The sequence below is a fragment of the Ictidomys tridecemlineatus genome, chromosome 8 (genome assembly GCF_052094955.1).
Source record: "Ictidomys tridecemlineatus isolate mIctTri1 chromosome 8, mIctTri1.hap1, whole genome shotgun sequence".
Classification (NCBI taxonomy): domain Eukaryota; kingdom Metazoa; phylum Chordata; class Mammalia; order Rodentia; family Sciuridae; genus Ictidomys; species Ictidomys tridecemlineatus.
The window spans coordinates 85,659,859-85,684,489 of NC_135484.1; the positions used below are offsets into that span (position 1 = coordinate 85,659,859).

Consider the following 24,631-nt stretch of genomic DNA (forward strand, 5'->3'; position numbering starts at 1 on the left):
TAGCACAGCCAGAATTTGAATTCAACAAACCCAATAATAACCTAAACTGACAATGCTCTAGATCACCACTTCCTTAAATTTGAAGAGAAAATTTTACCTCTCATACAGGACAGTGCTCATAGTGGTTTATGATTAAAGCAATGAATCTTCCCAGAGTAAAATACAGTATGTTGCTAACATATAGCCTTCAGGAAACTTCAGTGTAGTTAGCTCTGCCATGTCTTGACCTCAAGAACTCCAGTTTATGAAGTTTTTAGTAGATGGTTTAAGATGAAATGGCCCCTAAACAAATGTATTCAGAACAGCTGCATATTTTATATTTTCCAGAAAAACCATACTGCACATTACCATTAAAGATGTGAGAAATCCTGCCTTAACAACGTTATTAACCAGATTGAGCATTGGCAAACCTTATTTTAGCATAGAAGCCTATATTTGGTAAGACTTATTAAACTTATTATTGATTTACATTAATACTAGTTGGAGAAATGCTTGCATCATCAATATTATTTTTGGATTTGTTAATGTCCCAAGTAGCAAAGAAGAGAGGGAAATATTGGATTTCATTTAAGACTTAGAATTGATGCTCAGGACCACACTGTTTTTTTGGGTAACTGCTGTAATAGGAGACACTGGTCCATGTCCTCCTCTGTCATGAGCTATCTTTGATTCTGCTACCACAAAGCAGAAGCTCAGATATCTCCTTCCTGACTCACATGGATATGCTGCTGTATCAAGGTGTTCCATTTATTCAACTATACATATTCACACCAAGGCAACTGTCCTGAAAGATTGTAAGCTACAGTGAAACAAATATATTTTTTAAAAAATCAAAGCTTAACTGACATATTACAGGCAGTTCTAATTGTATACCTATAAGCCCAGGATAAATCAATATTCAAACTACAATTTTGTAGAATACCAATAGCATGATAGAAGGCAAGGTTATTCTGAAAAAGTGAGATTGAATAAAATATTAGGACTTGGGTAATTACTTTATTTAGTTCAATTTTTCCAAGGATTGAGGCTACATTCATATTTGCAATTTCCTAAATCAGAAATCTCCAACTTAATTTTAATAGGACTTATAAGTTTCCAACAATGCTGCTTTGGATACTAGGAGCAACTCTGACTATAAAATGTCTAGCTAGAAAAATTCTGAAAAGTAAAGAAGACTCAAAGTAATTGATATTATCAAGAAGTTCTGGATCCCAGATAACTCTGAAATTTGAATGAACTTATAAATATGTGAATTGTTTTCAAGTTGTACTAATTACACCATTTATAATATACATGAATATGAATAATTATGAGTTCTTCTTTGTTTCACAGTGTGTTAGAGGACAAGCATGTTTGAAAGAAATCTTCAAGAATTGTTCAGTACAATTTGCCTCAATTTATATTGTCTTCCAAGCTAAGAAGTCCTAGGGTTTCCAGACCCTTACCCAACCACATAGGGAAATTGAAGTGAGAATAGCAAATACACCAAAATATCAGATAGCAATACACTATCTCCCAGGAAGTACCTTTTTTTAGGGAACTGGTAGGAAAATATATCTCAGTAAAAAGGGAGATCAAGAAAAGAGAAAAGGCAAGTTGCTAGTGTACTTACTTTAAAACCTGACTCTCATAACATGGACTGTGTCTTCAACTTAAGCTCTCAACTGATCCTAAACATTTCCTATAGGAGACCTGGCAAAATAATATTTAAATTGAGTACTTTTCATGATGATGAGATACTTTAAGAATAGTGGGAAATCGATCATGACAGCCTAAAGCCAGGTACAAATGTAGCTATTACTGACTGTCTTACTCTCCAAAAGATAGAAACCATGTCAAAAGATAAAGGAATCTAATAGACAAATCCCAAATATTGATATCTGAGCACCATTTCTTAGCATTTGCTCATTTTTGTAACATAACTAATTGATTCTAGGGTAATAAGAAAGGCTTTGACCTTAGATCTTGATAGGGAAGTTATTATAGAATGAAGTATCACTGACCAAAGAACAAATGGTAAGAATTTTAAAATATGAAGAAGAGTGTGGCTGTGGCCTTGTACATAAAGTACACGCTCTGTCTTTTGGTGGCCAGTACTTAGGGCCGTTGTTGATGAGTTACGTTTATAAGCCCAGCTAAGCCAGAAGGGTGGAAGGAGGACCTCCTTGAATCTACCAACATATGGGTGAAGATTATAGTACAAACCCTACGAAGTCTCGACCTCCTGGCAACCCCTCTGATTTGCTGTGGATGTCTTCCCACAGTCCCTGGAGTACATATATGGTTGTGTTCAGATAATGCATTACTAGGTAGATGGATGTACAAGAGGCTACAGCAGCCATGACTGAGGCTGGAGGTTCTGAGGACTGCTGGCACATAGAAACTCAAAAAGAATTTGTTAAAGTCAGACAGAAAGACCTGGAACTGCTGACAAATGAAGCAATGCAAATATGGAATTTCTCACCCAGAATATCAAATGAGAAGTTACTGGAAAGTTTCCAGAAATTAAATACTGTAGGAAAAACCCTAAAAAGAAAAGAGCAAGAGTAAGAACAGCTGAAACCAGATTGTGAGAACTTCAAAACTTGCCTGGAAACCATGCAGGCCAGAGATAAGAAGATCTCTCTTTGGCAGTAGCTGAAGAGAGCACAAACAGCAGCTCCTAAAGCAGGCATAACATTGAACAAAAATGGGAGTGAGCCCTGCATCCTCCTGTGGGTTGTCTCCAACAGCAAGAAAAGTATCTAAGTCATTCTGGGAAGAGACAAACCTTTGAAGTTTTCAACATTACCAGTCAAGTAATAGAGAGTTTTGTAAAGTTATTGCATAGGGATATCAAGGAGCTTGATTCTGATGAAAATCAGCTTTTTTTTTTTTTTTTTTGCTTTGGATGGAAAAGCAATAAATGTTGCCATAGAATGATAGTGAATAATTCCTTAATTCAAGTCTGGTGCTCTTGAACACCATGTTGTAGTTTTGGAAAATTAGAAACCAGGACAAGGCACCAATGTCAGAGGGTTAATGTTGATGTCCCCTACAATGGGTCAATTTTAAAGGTTTAAAATATATCATAAAAATCCCAGGACTCATTCCTTTGTTTGGATGACTTTCCAAGTGATTCAGATACAGAGGTATAGCTTCATGTATTATCTGCCAAAAGTCTTCTCCAAGTCAGCCTCTGAATTCTGGAGCTCACAACCCATATGACACATGCTGGTGATATCCAAGAACCACAATTACACCTGCAGATCTTGGCCAAGAAGCTCCTACAAGACCCTCATTCTCTAGAACATGATGCATGATGAGAAGATGCACTGGGCCACCAAGGATTTAGTAGAAATGCCAAGAATCCCTTCCTCTCCCTAGGTCCTTTGCTTAGTTTTCCCAAAACATCACAGTATACCATGTATTAGAGATGGAAAAATTTGATCTGTTAGAGATAGATGTGAGTTAAATTATATCCCACACCACTTCCTTTGAAAAATGACAGTACTTGTGGGTGATTAGTTAATCTTGCCAAAAAGGAGGTCCAAAAAGAATCCATGCTTCATATGTGTGCCACCTGGAAGATGGTTTTCTTAGAACAGCTTCTTTCTGCACATTACCCATAAAAATGGGAGACTTAATAACCATATCTTATTGGTCTGCATTTTCCTAAGATACATTTCAGAAGAAATCAGAAGAAAAAATACAAAAGAGAAAATAAGGAATATATGTTATCTTACCATTCAGTATATTCGTATATAAAATTTTGATATACATCCTATTGGTTCTTTCTCTATGCACCTATATAAACATTCTTCAAAAACACCATGTAGTAAAAACACAGAATTAGCCATGCCTTTCTCCCAACTATCCTGATTATATTTTGCAAATAAATATAAGAATACAAACCAGAACTTTTATGACTCTGAAATTTTGCTTAATCAGCATCATTTCACCATTATTACATTGCTGCAAACTAAGCAGGCTTCCCAATTTTTATATTATGAATATTGTTTTATAATAAGAAATATTTTTTCATATAATCATGAAGTGTCTATTCTTCCATGGTACCCTTTGCGATATAATCACATTTTAGAAACCAAACACAAACAAGTCAGTTAGAGGTGAGATTTCTAGCTACTAAATACATTTTAGAGTTGACTCGTTTGCACTTCAAACAAGTTCTTACTTGGTTTTAATTACAAACATCAGATTTGCTTGAGTTTGAGCAATACCCATCAGCTTCTTGATTCATTAAGAAATACAAGGTCTCTGATGCTTAGTTTATCTCATGTCTTCCCAAAGGTCCTTAATCTGTAACCTGACTCATGGTTTCCCATAAGAATAGTTCTCTTTGTGGCCCCTATACATAATGTTAAATTCCTACTCTTTGGGGTATCATACTAATTGAATTTTAATTTCTTTCCTTTCTAATCACTCAGCTACTAGTTGGTTATCCCTAAATTGTTTTGTTTTTCACCATTATTATTGATGTTACTGCTAATGGTTTCTTTCTTTCCTAAATCTCAGAACAATTCTCTTTCATTTCATGCTGTAGAGTTTCCTATGGATAATTAAAATTTTTTCACTTTCATTAAAATGTACACTAAGTTAATGTGTAGTGGTAGAAATAGTATAATCCTTTCTTTATAATTCAAATAATTAATGTCTAAAGTTAATTCAAATAAAAAAGTAATTCTGAGAGTAGAAAATGGGCTGTAATTACACAAAAATCAAAGTAAATAATATCTTGTCACCCAATGAACAGATATATTGACTGAGGTATTGTTTTCAAATTCATGCTTAAGGGATACACCAAGAACCAGAAGACAGAAAAACTATGCTTTTCAAATGTAGCTCTCCTCAATGGTATTTTTGTATACATCTTATTTTCCTATCAAAAATGTAATTTATTAGTTTATATTTTATTTAAAAAAGAAATATTCAATGGTGTGCTGGATCCAAAAACTACATTTCTATGCATCTATCTGTAAACTGTCACCTAGGCAAGTAGATTTCAACAACTATATTTCTATGGAAAATTTAGAAAGCACATTGGAAAATATAAAACAAAATAAAATGTAGAAATATGCATTTTCCATTAAGTATATAATCAATTTCCTTCAGGAAAATAAAAACGTACAAAAAAATAAAAATTATACTAACCAATATTACATAACTCAAGAGAACAATGGAGGAAAAAGTGAAATTTAAATCATGGCTACAGGTGAAGGGTTTTTATAAGACAGAATATAATAGAGATGGAAAAGTGTATAAGGTGAAAGAATAAATACTAATCAGAAAGAGCAGAATGCCAGAGAGGTTGGTCTTTGGAGACAGGTTGCACTGCCATTAACGGATTTTGTTCAGTGTGAAATGACCCATTGTACAGGTGTTCTACTGCCACCAACTGGAATGACAGTGTAAAGGCAGTCATTAATAACTACCATGTATAATCCTCTAGACCCTGGAGAGTGATTTCCCAATTATTATCCCAATATAAAAGTTACTTTTAGTTTCTGTTCCAAATATTTGCAAGGTAGGTTTTCTGTTCTTTAATCCCTCCCTCATTTATAGATTCCCAAGCACCACAGGTTAATCCTGGGCAGAATTCACACTTAGTCTGTTAGAAAATGAATTCAAAGTACAGATGGATTCATATAACTCTTTATTTTACACCCAAACAGAAGTTGGGTCATTTTGGATCCTATTTCCATCCTAATGTGTCCCCAATAATATGCAACTTTTTAATGCGAAGCTTATTTTTATGATAACAAAATAAAAGTTCTCATGGAAGAATTAGCTCTTCATAATTATTATTTTCAGTTCTGAAATAATGAAACTTGAGGCTTTGAGAGGTTCAGTAAGATGCTCAAAGTGTTTATAGTCTCTGAATATGCCTAAAGCTGTCCTGCACATCAAACCCTCTTCATATAGTAACTACTGAATAAGATTCTTCATGGTATTATATATCTCATAGATAAACAAAAACTGAAATAAATACCGAATGCCAGTATTTGTCATGTATGTATACAAACATGTATAGTCCTTAGTCTCTTTCTCTCTGTGAGTATTATCAAGCATTTAACTATATTCTCTTCCAAACTCACTTATCAAAATCTTCACTTCCATTATCTCAGAATGTAACTATATTTTAAAAGTAGTGATTAAATGAGCAGAAACCAACTCATTCACAAGGGTCGAGGGACATGGATATAATCATCAATATTGAGGTACAAATCTGGGACCTTATCTCAGGAATCTCTAAGAAGCAGATTTCTAGAACTAGCCCCAGGCTGAAGATAGAACAAGTATCTGAACCAACTGACTAAAACCTATTTATCAGAGTGTTTATTTGGTGCTGGGCATAATGAATCCCAAGTTCTTCCAGCTGCAAAGTAAAGGAGCTTCAAGGCAGGGGAAAAAAGCAGATCTTAACACCCAGAACATTTCCTTCTGTTCAGCAGTGTGTGAAGACATTATTGTTTGCTTCCAAAGTCTTTCCCAGGTCTGAAATTCCATTATTCTGTTAAATTGAACCAAAAGTAAGGACAACCTTTTCATTCACTAGATAAAATGGGTCAAAAACACTGCAGTATGATTCTGCATTTTAAAAGGATACTAAAGAAAAACTTACTGAGATAAAATAGGTGACACTGAAATCTTCAATATCAAATCTTTTTCTAAATGGGCTTGGAAGCATAAATGTTTCCCCTTAAAATAACCTTTAGTTACACATCTTCTTAAATGTTCTATATTAAAATGGTAAGCTTATATTACAAGTAAAATCTGCATAATTATTTTTGAAAATGTAGCCCAGATGTTAATTTAGTTTTTTTTTCTGAATCAAGAGTAAGAATTTTTTTTTCAGATGCAACTAAATGACTAATATTTCTAGCTATGGACTAATTTGGAAAAATATTATTAGGCATAATCATGTTAGATTTACAAATTTAGCATCTCTTCTTTTTTAGAACTTCTTTTTAGTCATAATTTTAAAATCAAGGATTTTTTTGGTCATTTATATATTAGGCAGAAAATGACAATGAAAATCTAGCCTTTCACCATAATTATTTCCAATAGTTTCTTAATGCATATTATTAGAAATTAGGAATCAGTAATTAGCTTATCTCAGAGCACACACTGTCAATTTATTCTCTCAATTCTTCCCAAGATTTAAATTGCACAGATTTAAAAAGCTACTGTCCACTCCACACCTACCGTAAGATAGTTCTCCATGTGTCTCTCTAAAACATTTAAACAAAAGCATCAAACACCTGAAATCATGTGTCTCATTTGTAGGAATAATTAAATTCATCTTTCCCTCAGTAATGCCAGACAGTAGCCTCCCCATTTATGCCTGCCTATTCTATCCCTGTCATTTGTAATACCCCCAAAAAACCAGGCCTCTGTTGGGCATTAGTGCTAAATGTCAACCTGTCCCACTGTCCAAATGCTGTTCTATAGTAATCTTTTCCGTCTGCTTAGATTAGTAGGGCAAATTAAAGAGGAGATTAGGGAAAGCACTTGGTTGAAGGATAAAAGGTGGAGGTAGTAGAATCAAAAATTGTTTTTATCAGCCTATGTGGGAAAGTGGCCAAGGCAGAAGTGGCAAAAGAGATGAGGTGGGTTCTAATGAGAGAACTATTAAGAGGAGGCACTGTGTTCTACTCAACAGATTTCCAAAGTCAGGTAAGAGTCCTGATGAATGATTGGTGTATATATAAATAGAAATTAAAGATAGATTAATATAAAAAAAAGAAGCCAATGCTGTTACATCTACATGTAGACCCACTGCTGTTTGGAGATTCCAACTGTTAAAATGTCAATTATATAATACCTCAGAAAGCACAAAATTGGTTACTTGCAAATTAACATAAGGGGTATTAAACAGAATTTTGGTAATTTTATATTTTAATGGATATCAAATTAACTCACATATATGATTAAAAAATAAAATGAGGCTTTAAAATCATAAGTGCCTATAGTAATTCATTTACTTTTATGTTCACTCTACCCACACTATCAATTCCATGTCTCAACATTTTTTAAAGTATTTATTTTATTTGTTTTTCCAGTGAAAAACACTCGGATTTGTCTCTGTATGTTGTCTCTTTTATTTGGGATATTATCTGTTGGTTTATAATCTTAAGGTATTATTTGTGGCTAAAAATCACTAAAGACAAAACATTAGCTCAGTTGATTTACATAATTTTGCCTTCAAAATCCAATGGTTTGTTTATTGTTTTGTTGTTTTAGTTTTTTAGGTGATGGAGATTGAACTCAGGGCCTCCCACATACTGAGTGAGCTCTATCTCCAGCCCTTTTTTATCTTTATACAATCCTTTATTTACATATACTTCACAATATATTTCTAGCCTTAGAATTTTTTAATTCTTCAATATCTTATATGAGGCTTACCAATACCAACACTTTTCCCCTCTTCAAACCCTTCCATTCCCACATCTATAAATTTTATCTTTATTTTGTCATGGACATAATATTTGTATTCTATTGTGTAAACATGTGTTACGTATCCTGTGTAGAAGAGAGTTCATACTTACTCTTGAAAAACCAAAGATCAACTTTTATATACTTCCACTTTTTAATTTTTATTATACTACCATTACATGGAATACTTCAGAATCCAGTAAAACCAATAATACACAAAGATAAAGTTTCCTTTTTTACAGATGCACTACAGTGTTCCTGTTCACTCAGAGGGAACTGTAACTAGGTTACTACTTCAACTAGCTATTACCAGTTATTTGAAACAATTTCATATTTTTGTTTGCTTTATATTTGGGCAATGATATTCTGTAACATTTTAATTTTTCTCAATTTTAAATTAGTCATTTTTATTGTTAAAAGAAGACACAGCCTTCCCATACCAAATCAATTATGTCATGTAACTCTTTAGTCATCAGACATTTCTTAGAACCTATGATTTTCATCTCAATGAAGAGTTTCTGTGGGAGTCTCCTAGAAATGACCTCCAGTTTAAATATGAGCCGACTGCTTTCTGCATACAAGATCATCCAGGCATTTCTTTGCACTGGATTCCTGGGTTAGTTCCACTATTTCTTGATTCTTATTTGTTTCAATTATTTGACTATTACCATTAGTTTTCTGAGTACATATATCCTTAAGTAATTTTCTCAGAAGGAAATTGAGAAGTAGGTAATTTAACTATTAATTTTTCTATGAGCTGGCTTATTTGTTAATCTCCAAAGATTTAGACTTTCCTCTTTATCTTTCCTCTCTTCAATGGTCTGGAGTTCTTATGTTTAACAACTCTGACATTTGCATTTATTCTTTGAGCCTTCCAAGGGTTATAAAGACTTCCTCATGACTAATTTATTTTTATGTTTTTTAAATTTTACTTTGTTATATATGACAACAGAATGCATTATGATTCATACTATACATATAGAGCACAATTTTTCATATCTCTAGTTGTACATGGAGTCACATGTCACATTCTTCATGTCTTCAAACATGTACTTATATGTACATGTAATGATGACCATTGCATTCCACTATCTTTCCTATGCTGCCTCCATTCCTACCCTCCCCTTTTCCACTTTGCCCTATCTAGAATTCATTTAATCCTCCCTTCCCCCTTCCCCACCCCCACCACAGCATATTATGGATCAGCATCCTTAAATCAGAAAAATCATTCAGCATTTGGTTTTTTGGGTTTGGCTACCATTATATTCTCCAGCTCCACCCGTTTACATGCAAATACCATGATTTTATTTTCTTTTAATGGTGACTAATATTCCATAGTGTATATATACCACATTTTCTTTATCCATTCATCTACTGAAGGGCATCTAGGTTGGTTCCATAGTTTAGCTATTGTGAATTGTGTTGCTATAAACATTAATGTGGCTGTGTGCCTGTAGTATGCTGTTTTTAAGTCCTTTGAGTATGTATGAGGAGTGGAATAGCTGGGTCAAATGGTGATTCCATTCTCAGTTTTCCAAGAATTCTCCATATTGCTTTCCAGATTGACTGAACCAATTTGCAGTCCCACCAGCAATGTATGAGTGTGCCTTTTTCCCCACATCCTTGCCAATACTTATTGTTGTTTGTAGTCATAATAGCTGCCATTCTGACTGGAGTGAGATGAATTCTTAGAGTAGTTTTGATTTGCATTTCTCTAATTGCTGGAGATGTTGAACATTTTTTCATATATTTGGTAATTCATTATATATCCTCTTCTGAGAAGTGTCTGTTCAGTTCCTTGGCCCATTTATTGATTGGGCTGTCTGTTTTTTTGGTGTTAATATTTTTGAGTTGTTTATATGTTCTAGAGATTAGTGCTCTATCTGACATGCCTGTGGTAAGAATTTGTTCCCAATTAGTAGGCTATCTAATCACCTCACTGATGATTTCTTTTGCTGAGAAGCTTTTTAGTTTGAATCCATCCCATATATTTATTCTTGATATTAATTCTTATACTATGGGAGTCTTATTAAGGAAGTTGGGGCCAAATCCAACATGATGGAGACTTGAGCCTACTTTTTCTTCTAATAGACACAGTTTCTCTGGTTTAATTCCTAAGACATTGATCCACTTTGAGTTGAGTTTTGTGCATGGTGAGAGATAGGGGTTTAATTTCATTTTGTCACATATGGATTTCCAGTTTTCCCAGCACCATTTGTTGAAGAAGCTATCTTTTCTCCAATGTATGTTTTTGGCACCTTTGTCAAATATAAGATAACTGCAATTATGCTGGTTAGTCTCTGTGTCCTCTATTCTGTACCATTGGTCTACCAGTCTATTTTGGTGCCAATACCATGCTGTTTTTGTTACTATTACTCTGTAGTATAGTTTAAGGTCTGGTATAATGATGCCACCTGCTTCACTCTTCTTGCTAAGGATTGCTTTAGCTATTCTGGATCTCATATTTTTCCAGATGAATTTCATGATTTCTTTTTCTATTTCTATGAGGAACATCATTGGGATTTTAATTGGAATTGCATTAAATCTGTATGGTTCTTTTGGTAGTGTGATCATTTTGATAATATTAATTCTGCCTGTCCCAGAACAAGGTAGATCTTTCCATCTTCTAAGGTCTTTAATTTCTTTCTTTAGCATTCTATAGTTTTCATCATAGAGGTCTTTCACCTCTTTCATTAAGTTGATTCCCAAGTTTTTTTCTTTTTTTAATGCTATTGTAAATGGGGGTAGTTTTCCTCATTTCCCATTCAGAGGATTTGTTACTGATATTCAGAAATGCCTTTGATTTACGAGTGTTGATTTTGTATCCTGCTATTTTGCTGAATTCATTTACTGGTTCTAGAAGTTTTCCGGTGGAATTTTTGGGTCTTCTAGGTATAGAATAATATCATCTGCAAATAGTACTAATTTGAGTTCTTCTTTACCTATCCATATCCCTTTAATTTCTCTCATCTGTCTAATTGCTCTGGCCAGTATTTCAAGAACTATATTAAACAGAAATGGTGAAAGAGGACATCCCTGTCTTGTTCCATTTTTAGAAGGAATGCTTTCAATTTTTCTCCATTTAGAATTATGTTGGCCTTGGGCTTACATAGAAAGCCTTTATGATGTTGAGATATGTTCCTGTTATCCTTAGTTTTTCTAGTGTTTTGAACATTAAGGGGTGCTCTATTTTGTAGAATGCTTTTTCTGCATCTATTGAGATGATCATATGGTTCTTTAAGTCGATTGATGTGATGATTACATTTATTGATTTCCCTATGTTCTACCAACCTTGCATCCCTGGCATGAACCCCACTCCCCACTTGAACATGGTGCACTATCTTTTTGATAAGTTTTTGCATTCAATTTGCCAGAATTTTATTGAGAATTTTTGCATTCATGTTCATTAGAGATATTTGTCTTAAGTTTTCTTTTCTTTTCTTTCTTTCTTTCTTTTTTTTTTTTTTTTGATGTGTCTTTGACTGGTTTTGGAATCAAGGTGATATTGGCCTCATAGAATAGGTTTGGAAGTGCTCCTTCTTTTTCTATTTCCTGAAATAAATTTACGAGTATTGGTATTAGTTCTTCTTTAAACATCTTGTAGAACTCAGCTGTGTATCCATCCGATCATGGACTTTTTGGTTGGTAGCCTTCTGATGGTGTCTTCTATTTTGTCACTTGAAATTGGTCTGTTTAAACTGTGTATATCATCCCGTTGAATTTGGGCAAATCATATAACTCTAGAAATTTGTTGATTCCTTCAAAATTTTCTATTTTATTGGAGTAGCAGTTTCCAAAATAATTTCTAATTATCTTCTGTATTTCTGTAGTGTCTGTTTTCATATTTCCTTTTTCACCTGTATGTTAGTAATATGAGTTTTCTCTCCCCTTTGTTAGTAAGACTAAGGGTCTGTCAATTTTATTTATTTTTTCAAATAACCAACTTTTTGTTTTGTCAATTTTTTCAACTGTTTCTTTTGATTCAATTTTATCGATTTCAGCTCTGATTTTAATTATTTCCTTTTTTCTACTGCTTTTGGTGCAGATTTGTTCTTCTTTTTCTAGGGCTTTGAGATGTAATGTTAAGTCATTTATTTGCTGACTTTTTCTTCTTTTAAGGAATGAACTCCATGCAATGAACTTTCCTCTTAGAACTGCCTTCATAGTGTCCCAGAGATTTCGATATGTTGTATCTGTGTTCTCATTCACCTCATTCACCTCTAAAACTTTTTAAATCTCTTCCTTGATATCTTCTGCAACCCATTGTTCAGTCAGTAGTATATTATCTAGTCTCCAGGTGTTGGAGACTAGATAATATATTATTTCTTATTTTATCATCCTCATAGCTAATTTCATAGCTACCTCTTTCTGGATCCAAAGGAGTTCATAAACTTTACATTAGCTTTTATTTTAATGTTTCTGATCATGATGCTGTATTTTCTGGCTAGGAGAATTACCTGTGCAGGCAAACTTGTAATCTTGAGTTCGGTTGTATAGTCTTGTACTTTGTCCTTCTGTCCAAATTCATCAATGCTAAGGGTTTTGGTATCCAAAATTTCTCTATGAGTTTGATTAACAACTTTAATATCTAAAAATATTTTACAAAGAATATCTGTATTTGGGAAGTCAAACTTTCCTGGGAATGAGATTTAGGCATTTCAGATATACTAAACTTCACTAAGATGTGTAACATTTTGTTCTGTTTGATTTTAAGCCCTTTCCTGCTCTTGAATTATTTCTTCTAAAGTAAATGTGTCTTGGATTATCCTGATCCCCTGTGGTTCATCCTGCTGGTACTTTTCATATCTAATGGACATTGTTGTTCATTGATATTTGAGATCGGGTACTGGATGGATTTTTGTGAGCAGCAAGAGAGAGCATTTCCACATAGATCTTAACTATTCTGCTGCTGTAGACAATAATACTAAAATGAAATTTGTTAACAAATGGGGTAAATGAACTGGTATCCTTCTTTAGGTAAATTAGATGTGGAGTACAATGCTGGATCATGAGGGTGAGAATCTTAGAGTCTTAGAGTTCCAATTTCTTTGAGGTTCACTGAAGCCTTTCACTGAATTTCAATTGATTTCTACCTAGGAATTAAATTTCAGCCTTCACTTTGTACAAGAGGTATGAAGAAGAGTGTGTTATAGTTGTCCTATCAACAAATATTAAGTGAACCTCCCAAGAAGCAGCTCTCCTTCTCATTTCCGGATCCACTGAATCTAGGGTCTCTTGAGAGATGAATCACATCAGATGGCTTTATCCTTTACCACCACACTTTTCCTGCCTACTTGGCAAGGTCTTCTGTCCAAAAGCAGGCTACTCTACCTTTTCCATCTCCTATAAACATCAGTCATTCATTAGCAATTTAAAAGTTCAAAGGCAGGTGGGGGGCATAGCTGAGTGGCAGAATGGAAACTTAGGTGGCACAAGGCTCCTAGGTTCAATATCTAGTATCAAAAATTGAAAAAGAAAAAGTTCAAAGGTTTGCTTAATTTGTATTGCATTCTTTAATTAACTCAAAGTCAATTAAGGAAAATATAAAAAAAGGAAAGAAATTCTGTTATGCAATGCCACATTCTTCTTCCAACTCCTTCTAGCTTAGGACTAATATATTACTAAGTCCTTATATATAAATATATAATATACTGCATATTATATCTTAAAATGAATATAGTAAGGTCCTTACAAGTATAAGTGACTTACCCACTTGAAACAAGGCAGCAATGTTCCCATGTATCTTCACAGAAATTAAACAATTTTTCTATCCTCAACATTGGCACCATCTCCATCTTTCTTTACTAATAAACCTCTTTAATCACTTCCTTAGAGGCATAAATTTTCACTAGACCTTCTCCTAATTGATTATATTACAGATTTCATTTAAATTCAAAACCTTATTTTGCAATCAATATTTAGTTCATTGTTTTTTTTCTCTGTAGAGAAATTTATAGTAGTTAATATTTACACGCTAGTAGACAAGAGATGTCCAGTTTTTCCCTCTTGACTACAGCAATATGAATGTCACTTACGTTTAAAAAGAGGTAGCTGACCTCAATTTTTGGATAATCCCAGTACAGAGGTCACTCACTGTGTGTGTGTGTGTGTGTGTGTGTGTATGTGTGTGTATGTGTGTGTGTCTGTGTGTATGTGTGTGTGTGTGAGAGAGAGAGAGAGAGAACAGAATTAAACTATATATGAAAGACTATATGTTGAATATAAAGGATGTAATGGCTTTTATTTCTCTTTTTTTATTATTGGGAATTGAACCCAGAGCCTTTGTGCATGCTAGGCAAGCACTTTCCTCTAGGCTAGCTACATCCCCAGCCCTTTTCAACTTTTATTTCTGAGAAAGGGTCTCCCTTAATTGCTGAGGCTGGCCTAAAATTTGTGATCCTCCTGCCTCAGACTTTCTCCTAGCTGGGATCACAGGCAATTATCACCATGTCCAGCTGTGCTATCTTTCAGATGCCATTTTGACTGCATTATCTTTTCTTGTTAAAAAAATACTTTAGCACATAGTAAAAGTACATCAATATGTAACAGAAATATCTCTTTAAAGCATTTATGAAATTATATATTATTGTGCAATTAACTTTTATTGATTACTTCTCCCAACAGAATGTAAGTTCTATGAGGGAAGGGAACATACTTATCTTTTAACCTCAGTATATCCACAGAAAGTGCTAAATACATATTTGCTAGTAAATATAAGAATCAACTCATCAAAGTAGTAAAACAATAATATCAAATGAAAAGAATAGTACATATATATTAAATAATTACCATGGACTAGGAATTTTCTTAAATGGTTTAATTTATACCTGTAAGGGATAAACATAACAAACAAATGCTTAGGATATAGTAAAATTTTATTTTTGTTTCTCATTGTCCCTTTAAAATTATATACTATGGGGGCTGGGCAGGGTGGTGAACTCCTGTAATCCTAGCACCTAGGGAGGCTGAGGTGGAAGGACCAAAAGTTCAAAGCCAGGCTCAGCAACTTAGTGAAAGGCCCTAAGCAACATAGTGAGACCCTGTCTAAAATTTTAAAAATACTATTAATAATAGATAAATGTATATGTGATGACCTTGTGTTCCCAGATGAAGAGGTTTAACACTAGCTTTAGAGATGTGTGTATCCCAAGAAGTCACCAAAGTTTCTAAAATGATAAATTTCCAGAAAAATAGCCTGAAGAGGCAATAAATTCACCACATCATACCAGCCCCATTCCTCCAATTACCCAAGCCCTTATTCAGGTTTTCTTTATTCATTTTTTGCTACTTTCAATAATTGGGGGGGATTAATTCTGCCCCCATTATGATATACAACACACTTTAAATAAGATTTGGTGTAGTGTCCTTTCTTCAAAGAAAATATACAATGTCCACATCCATCAAGAGTTCTCCTTACACCAACTAACTTCATCTATTTATATATTTGTTGAACACTTACTTTTCTACTTTGGGGGAAAACAAAAGGCAGTTAACAAAGTCTACTCATCAACTGACTTTTAAAGCCTGTAGATCCTATGCAACTTATAAAGAGAAGTGATCAGAAGGCAAGATAATGAGAGTTAAACTTACCCTGTGTTCATATGTTCTAAAGACTCCTATTTCAAGTTGATTTGCAATAATAATGATAGAACTAGCTTTTTAAATTATTTCTTCATAAAGCATGAGATTGAGCATATATGTGACAGGGAGAGGACATGGACATGCAGTTCTGAGACAGAAGATGAGAAAGAAAAATGACTCTTAAATAAAATGTATAATTTCTAGTACATCATCTAGCAATTACAAAGCAAGCCAACAATTTTTTTTTAAAAATCCCCAAAATAAAAATTCATTAAGAATCACCCATTGACCTCAACATTGCAGCAATGATGATGACTACCATCAAAGTGAGACTCTGGTCAGTTTAAATCTGAGAAAACAGAATCAAAATGAGAATAACCTTCAAAAATGCATGAAAACTGATTTTAAATTGAAGTATTTTCTAGATAAGCACTGCCTAATGGGACTTTTTGTGGTTATCCCTATTGAACACCTGAAATGTGGCTAGTATGATGGAGAAACTGAATTTTTAAGTTTATTGAATTTTATTTAATTTATGTCTAAACAGCTACATGAGGCTATAGTATATTGTACAGTGCAGATTTAGACATTAAAAAAAAAGTCAGCCTTTCACACCATGCCCCCCAAACTTCTGGAATGTGAACTTCATACCTCAAAGTTACTACCCCAAACTCAATACATAATACCCTCATGATGTAATTTCTTCACAAGTTGTGAGGAGAATTAGCTTGAAATTTGACAAATGCTACCAGTGTGACTCAAATATACCCAACTGAAGTTTTGGAAGAAAAAAGTACATTATTCTTTATAGGGTACAGTTTTTGTTTTCTAAAAAATCAGTTATTTTCTCCAAATAAACTCACACCCAAATAACTTACAAAACATGAGTGTGTACTCCATTTCCCAAGATGACTGGGACCAAAATCAGTTAGAAAGCCTCCTAACTCAACTTTAGAGCTTATAGTTCTTTCTTTTAAAAATCCCATCAATCCATCAATGAATCCGTCAAAAACCTTCTATTGGATGAATCACTGTCCATGAGCATTCCAAACCTCACCTCCAGCCCTGGAACATATGCACTTCTAACCAGGGCACTTGTACATTCAGATCGTAGCATACTCACTCCTAACCCTGCACACACGAATTTCTAACCCCGCCACACATGCATCTTTAAGCTTGGCACGTGTGTGCGCGCGCACGCGGGGGCACACACACACACACACGCCACTGAGCTTGGCTCACACGCATCTCTGACCGAGCACTCAAACTTCTCTCACCCTGGCACAGGCACCTGGAAGCCTGGCTAAAGTCCCAGCTCAGGGACAGCGCCGCGCCCTTACCTTTCTCACTGACGCTCTCGCTCTCTAGCTCTACGTCCTCGCAGCTGGTGTACTCGGGAGTGGACACGCCTTCCTCCTCTGAGCTGCTCACTGACATCTGCCGCTTCTTGCCGCCCCTCTTAGACCGATGGGGCTTGGGCGGCGATGGCCGCACGGACTCAGACTGGTCCGAGCTCAGGGAGTCGTTCCGCAGCATGGTCTCCACCTTCTCGCGCTTGGCCTTCCTGATGAGAACCGCTGAGCTGGGGTCCAGGCGGCTCTGCTTCCTGAGGGGCTCCTGGGCTTTGAGCTCCGGGGCTTCTGCGGGGACCGGCCCATGCCTGGGCGCCGGCGGGCTGTGGTTCGTTGGCGGCTTGCCGCCGGGCGCCCTGGTCTCCGCAGTCCTCTCGGCCGAGTAGGCCCGGGGCGAGTCCGGCGGCGAGGCCCTGGCGGCGGCCGGCGCTCGCTTGCCGGCCTTGCTCTCTGGTAGCGCGGCTCCCGCTTCGGTGCGCGGGAGCGCCACGTCGCTGTGGCGCCGCTCGTGCCTCGCTCGGGACACCCGGGCGTGCATGCGCATCTGCTGCTCCTCAGGCGGCGCTTTCACCGGATACCGCGCCAGGTTCGGGTCGCTGCGGTACCTGGTCTGGTATTCCTCTTCTTTCCTTTGCTTCTCATCCTCCGCCGCTTTTCCATCCTCTCGTTTTTCTGGCACGTCGGGGTAGTCCTGTGATCTCCCTTTCTCAAGCCTTCGGCTTTCCCGCCTTTCTTTCCGTTCCCGTTCTTCCACAGCCCCCTCCCCTGGCTGCACAGAGGTTTTTGGCACGCGTTTCCTCTCGCTCTTCAGGGCTCCTTTGCCATTCTGCTCTGGAGCCTTCTTCCTGTGATATGCAAAGGAACGTCATGAAGGAAAGCAATTGATTAAATTTAAGGAAAAGACTTAAGTAACATTTCATCTTGCATTCCAGTCTTGAATCATTCCAAATAATTAGAATCCCACGTCTAATGAATTGAGATGATGAAGAGCTCCATTAAACCTGGATTGCTTAAGTTTTTTTTTATGACCCCTTTGCAACACAATATATTCAAAGACTTGAAAAGTTATTTTCACAATGTAAGTTTTTCATTTTAACTGAAACAATAAAATACATTAATAAATTAATTCAATCAATGGACAAATTTTATGCAACCCTCTGTTTGTGACTCAAAGACTTAAAAATGTCTTCGATGAAAATACTATAGTTAGTATAGGAGCAGAATAATATATACATATATTACTTCAAAACCAAATATATATTTGATATGTGTGGATAATATGGTAACAATCACTTATAACTGAAATGTAAGTACAAGAATGTCCATTTCAGAAATCAATTCTAATAGCACTTCATCAATAGTAGAACAAATTAATTTCTGACTTGATCACACTCAAACACTTTTTCAGAAGTTGGTTCTAACTTCTTCAGGTAACAATAATAAAAACATTGGCAATTTTTGAAGTGTTATTCATACTCCCTTCCTCCTTCTCTTTCTACTCATTTCAGAATAGGATCCAAGAGAAGCAAATAGTTTGGAGTTCTACTTTTTCTATGCTGTCAAACATACTGGCAAAGATAAAAGTAAAGGAAAGGGGTTTGGTGATCTTTCAGTCTGGTAAATGTATCATTCTGTTGTCCCTTTCAGTACTTCCCTGTACACTGAAGTGCACCTGGTTTGGGGAAGTTCCAGCTATTATGCCAGAAGTTGTGAAAACTAGATAACTTAGCTAAGTGTATTTATATGATCTAATGTGTGATTCAAATGGAAGCAACCCAAGGCTTATTTTGGAATTCTAAGGTCTGAAAGGAAGACTCTTCAAAGGTTATATCATTGTTTGGGAAAAAGTGAAAGAATTTCAAGATCCCTTTGAAATGAAAGGGATTTGGTCCTGAAGGAAATAATGGTCTTTACAGTGTAAGGTGTCTAGTATAATCACATATTATTCATTATCAAAGATAGCTTTCATAAGAGTGTGATGCTTGTATACAAATATTTGGTAGCTCCTTAAAGCAGAGATGCTATTGATAGAAGTTTATATTGAATCAATTGCTTTTCTTGAAATGCTAATACATAACACTTGCTTGCCTCGCAGAGTTCATGTGAGCAGTAAAGAAAACCAACTGTGGAGATGCTTTATGGAAGAGTTGAGTATTATGCAAATGGAAAGTATTCTCCATCTTGTCTCTTTGTTCCACTAATTATACTTTTTTTCTCCCCTCAACTTTTGTCTTATTTCTACTAGGTCCTGATCAATGTGCAAAATACAAACAAGAAATCTTCAAGAATTGAAAACAAATAAACAGACTGGTTTCCTTTCAGTCCTGCTTCTTCCTGAAGTTGCCAATCCTATACTGCAACCTACCAGCCTTGCCCTGCTCCTACACCATCAGTAAATGTACTTGCCCCATTGGTATTGAAATTTCATTTAAAAAGTCAAAACAAATGCCTCAGTTCTCATTCTTGAAATTCATGTCATTTTTTACCATACATCAAAACTAGAATACTTTTCAACAACTTTAAAGCTCCAAATTTTTAGTTTTGTTTAAAGATATCTTCTGACCAGTCCCAACCTGTACTTTTAATATTCTTGTTTATCCCTCACCCATGACAGTTTGCTATTAATTCTACCTTCACTAAGGTATCACTGATGTCCTTCCTATCTTGTCTTCAAATAATTTAGGCACTCATTCTGTCATCATGTATTGTCCTCTTCTACTCCGTGTACCTCCCCTACAACTCCTGGATAGCTTACAAAGCTTAATTCAGAAATCATTTCCTTTTCCCTAGGGCTACCAAAGTACTAAATGCATTTTTTTTTAACTTTGATGAAATCAGCATCCTACCTAACAGCCTAAGTGTCTGTCTTTCCTGGGATATTGTCTGACCTCTCCCCAGGGTCTGTAAGGAAAGGGACCACATCTTAATTCATTTTTATACCCTCTGGCTGTTGGCACTGTGTTTACTTATAGTAAATAAACATTATGATTGCTAACTTCAATAATAGGCATATTCACATAATGCCTACCATGTGCCAGTTTGGAAACATACACTGTCCTTTAATTCTTGCCACACCCTGTGAGGTGGTTATAATGGTAGAGTCTTGACTGTTATCCTGACCTGCTTAATTTTGAAGTGCCCGATTATATTGTATAAACTTTATTTGAAAAGGGGATCAAAAGATGACTTGGAGCCTACTATTACTCAGTGGGATAAATAAGAGTTAGACAAAAGTAATTGAGCCTAATTCAAATCCTAACAGATCCCCTACACTATAAGCCTCATGATGAGAATGGCTATGTCATCCTTGTTAGCACTATTTCCTACAGTATAGCATTGTCTGTCCATAAATACATTTTATTAATGAATCAAGCAATTGATTGAAATAAATTACCTGATCACATTATCCCTTGTTTAAATCTTCAGTGGCATGCTATCATGCTTAGGATAAAATCTGGAAAATTGAACCTGTCCCCTCATGTATTAGAAGCAGCAATTACCCCACTCCTGTTATCAATTTCTATTTCATTTAGCTTTTTGTTTCTGTGCCCAAAAGACCTGAAAAGAACAATTTAGAGGACCAAAGTTTTATTTTGGATCACAGTTTCAGAGGTTCAATCCATGGTCAGCCAACCCTATAGTTCTGGGCTCAAGGTGAGGCGAAACATCATCCATCGAGGAAGGGAACAACAAAGTGGGGGGGGGAGAGAGAGAGAGAGAGAGAGAGCGAGCGAACTTCCATGAACACTCTATACAAGCCCTTTGGAGAAAACTCAATACCATATGCCCCAGATAGATGTCTGCTGTGGAGCTACAGAACTTGTTTGTGCAGCTGGATTTCAGTCTTGCTTTGGTCCTATCCCTTCTTTCTCTTTCTCACTTTTGGAATTGAAATGTTTACTCCACGCCATTATATGTTGGAGTTATGTAGCCTGTTTTTCATCTTTACTCTCACAGCTGAGAGTTCATCTTGAGTCTCAGATGAGATCTTCCACTAGAACTTTAGACAATGTGGGAATTGTTGAGATTATAGGGACTCTTGGAAATAAACTGAAATTCTTTTGGTGCAAGGGATGGTACCAGGGATTGATCTCAGGGGCACTCAACCACTGAGCCACATACCTATCCCTAATTTATATTTTTTATTTAGCGAGAGGTTCTCACTAAGTTGCTTAGCACCTCTCTGTTGCTGAGGCTGGCTTTGAACTCATGATCCTCTAGCCTCAGCCTCTTGAGCCACTGGGATTACAGGTATGTGCCACCATGCCCAGCTGATTAAATGTACTTTGAATTATAAGATGGGCATGAGCTTTCAGGGGTACGGGGACAGGATGCTATGGTTTAGGTATGAAGTATCCCCCCAAAACTCATGTGTAAGACAGAGCAAGAATTTTGTAGGCAGATGGGGTGTGGCTGAGGAAGTAGGTCACTGAAGGTATGCCTTTGAAATTTATACATTGTCCCTAGTGAGCAGAGATCTCTCTCTGCTTTCTGATTGTCATTTCCTGAGCTATGTCCCTCCACCACACCCTTTTGCCATGATATTCTTCCTCACCTCAGCCCCAGAGCTATGGACTAGACTGAACCTCTGAAACTGTGAGCCAAAATAAACTTTTCCTCTTCTACATTTTCCTTGTTATATCTTCTGGTCATCGCAACAAAAAACTAACTAAAACACCTCACTACCTCACCAGCCACCTCCCTATCACTCTTCCTGTAGTACTTGCATTATACCAATGGGTATCCTTGAGTACATCCTCACATCAGACTGTTTCTTTCAGGCCACAAGCCTATGCAGATACCTGGAGGCTCATCCCACCCTTCTTGTAAATTCTGTGATGTTCCAATGCATCCTTCAATAGATCCTGTTCCCTTACCATATTGGTTCAAAGAACACTTTTAATTAAAGAACTAATTTTAAAATGAACAATGATCTAAGAGATTTTTTTTTTTAGTTCAAGGTTGGAAATTAGTAGCTCAATCAAATGATTTATTTTATCCTTACAATTGTGCATGGTAGGAAAGAAGTTTTTCAACAAATGTCTCCTATGGAATAGACATTTTAGGAATAGACAAAACAGCTTAGGCCTGTTGTTGCCTTCTGTGTATGGCCTGAGATGTGCTATTTCTACATATTCCTCTCAGTAGAAGTTAAATTCTTAAAAATGTGTTTGTTTTTCAAGAAGACCTTAACTTTTGTTTATAGGATTAATGAACTATATTACCTGTCTCTTGGAGGTTCACTTCTAGACCTGGATGACGCCTGCTTCTGTTCCGGCCCCATGGCTTGTTGTGAAGGTTCAGCCCCTTTGCTCCTGTCTGGTGGTGCACTGGGAGGAGCAGTGTCCAGGGAGGAGGCAGCAGCTGTGCTCAGGGGAGTCTGAGACCTTGATCGCTCTTGGAGTCGTGCTTTCTTTTCTCTCGGTACCTCAGAACCAGCACCTGTAGCTGTATCACTCAAGGCTCCATCCTGACTAGGCTGCTGAGGGCCGCTTCCAAAGAACCATGCCCCAGATTTGGTTAAGATTTCTTGTTGCTTTCGACATAAATTGCATACCCACATAACCTATTCAAAGAAGAGAGAACAATATAAATTTTCTATACTGTTTGTTAATAATTTGTTTTCAATACATTAAAATGCATCATAAATAGAAAATAAAGGTCTTCATATTTATCATTGCAAATTTCTTGTGGAAATTGTTCTTGCATAAGTCACAGTCAAGTATAGGAATACTTGGACTATAACCCATCTCTACCTAAATTGCCTCCAGAAAACCAGAGTAGAATTTTTCTTTTCACCATCTTTAATTTAATAATTCTGAGATTTTTTTTTACCATATATATGTCATATATTAAATGATTGACTCTGAAGTTTCATTTAAAATATCTTAGTAAAAATGGTCTGAGGTATAAATTGATTAGAAAATGCGTATGAAGCTCTAGAATCAATATTTATGTACATAAATCTCAGTATCTCAAATGATTTAAATGTTTTTATTCTAAAAATTTACTCATTATTAAATGAAAGAGTAAAAATTATGCATATGGAGAAACAATGATAGGCACAAAAGATGTCAAGTTGTATATTTTCTCTAATTTCTTAGTAATAAACTAACCTCAAATTTATTTAAGTTATAAAATGTAATTTCCACACACATAATTACTAAAGAAATAAATCTGAGGCTGGGTTTGTTCATATGTGACCAGTCCAATGTTAAGTTTCCCCAAGAGAGTTATTTTAAAACAGTGATTTGGAGACATATCCACTGATAACACCACTTACAATAAACTTATATATTTGTTCTCCTATTGGTAACACTTAAAATTATTGTAATAATGAAGACAAAAATCATAAAAAGTGATGAATAATAATAGTAGCAACAACAGCAATAACTAGCAGTCACAGGGGAAACATAGCCACATCCCTGGAAGCCTTCTCTTTAAATAGAAGATGCAAAATTCGGTGCATAAGCCTATATGAAAGTAGTTTATGGAATGTGGCTTCAGTTTAAAATGTATGCCCAACAAGGTTACATTTTGCACAATGTCACCATCTTTTGAGTTCATAAAGTCCCTCAGAAGTCTGGAGTGCTTGAACATGAATGTACCAAGAATAACATTAAAAGGGCAATAGTCTAGGGTCAGGACTCCTGTGAATAGTGACAATGAATTTCCTCTGTCCAGAACTCATGATGGAGACAGAAGTATGTTTGCTCTTCATTTTTTTTGTTGTTGTTGTTGCCTCTTTAACTGATAAGACAGTGATAAGAGAGTCTGAAGTTACCTAGCCCAAAAAGATTGGTATGAAACTTTTGTTATTTTACATCAATAAATAGAGAAATTTGCATTTCTTAAATTTTTAATAGGCACATTGTCACCAGCTATCAAAAAAGGTCCTTTTATACAGAATATTAAGACATATTTATGATAAATGTGCATTTCTTTTACATACAGAAAACACAAAAAGATTTATAATTGTAAAGTTTCCAAAAAGGGTTTAAATTAAGTAAAAAGGTAGAAAGCATAATACTATAATAGAAAGACAGAGAAAGGATACTCTTCATTATGTATCTTAATAAGTTCTAGAAAACTGTCACCACAATCTTTTTGCCTCACATTTTTAAGTGTTATAAAAATTAGTTAATAAATTGTTAGTTTCATATTTGCACAAGTTCTAAATTTTTAATTTCTACAGGAGCAATATAAGTTAAAAATGTTATTAAAGTTAAGTAAAAAATAAATTTTTAAAATTCATTAAATTT

At 35.6% G+C, this 24,631-nt stretch overlaps 1 protein-coding gene across 49 annotated transcripts in view; it reads right to left on the bottom strand.

Moving 5' to 3' along the window:
- Rims1 (regulating synaptic membrane exocytosis 1) overlaps window positions 1-24,631 on the bottom strand; it is a 443,971-nt gene that overhangs the window by 187,522 nt on the left and 231,818 nt on the right. For all 49 annotated transcript variants that reach the window (XM_078019737.1, XM_078019731.1, XM_078019776.1 and 46 more), the window contains 2 exons: window positions 22,595-22,935; window positions 17,358-18,214 (listed from right to left, as the gene is read on the bottom strand). In XM_078019737.1, coding sequence (XP_077875863.1) covers window positions 17,358-18,214; window positions 22,595-22,935 — 1,198 coding nt within the window. The remainder of the gene's footprint in view (window positions 1-17,357; window positions 18,215-22,594; window positions 22,936-24,631) is intronic.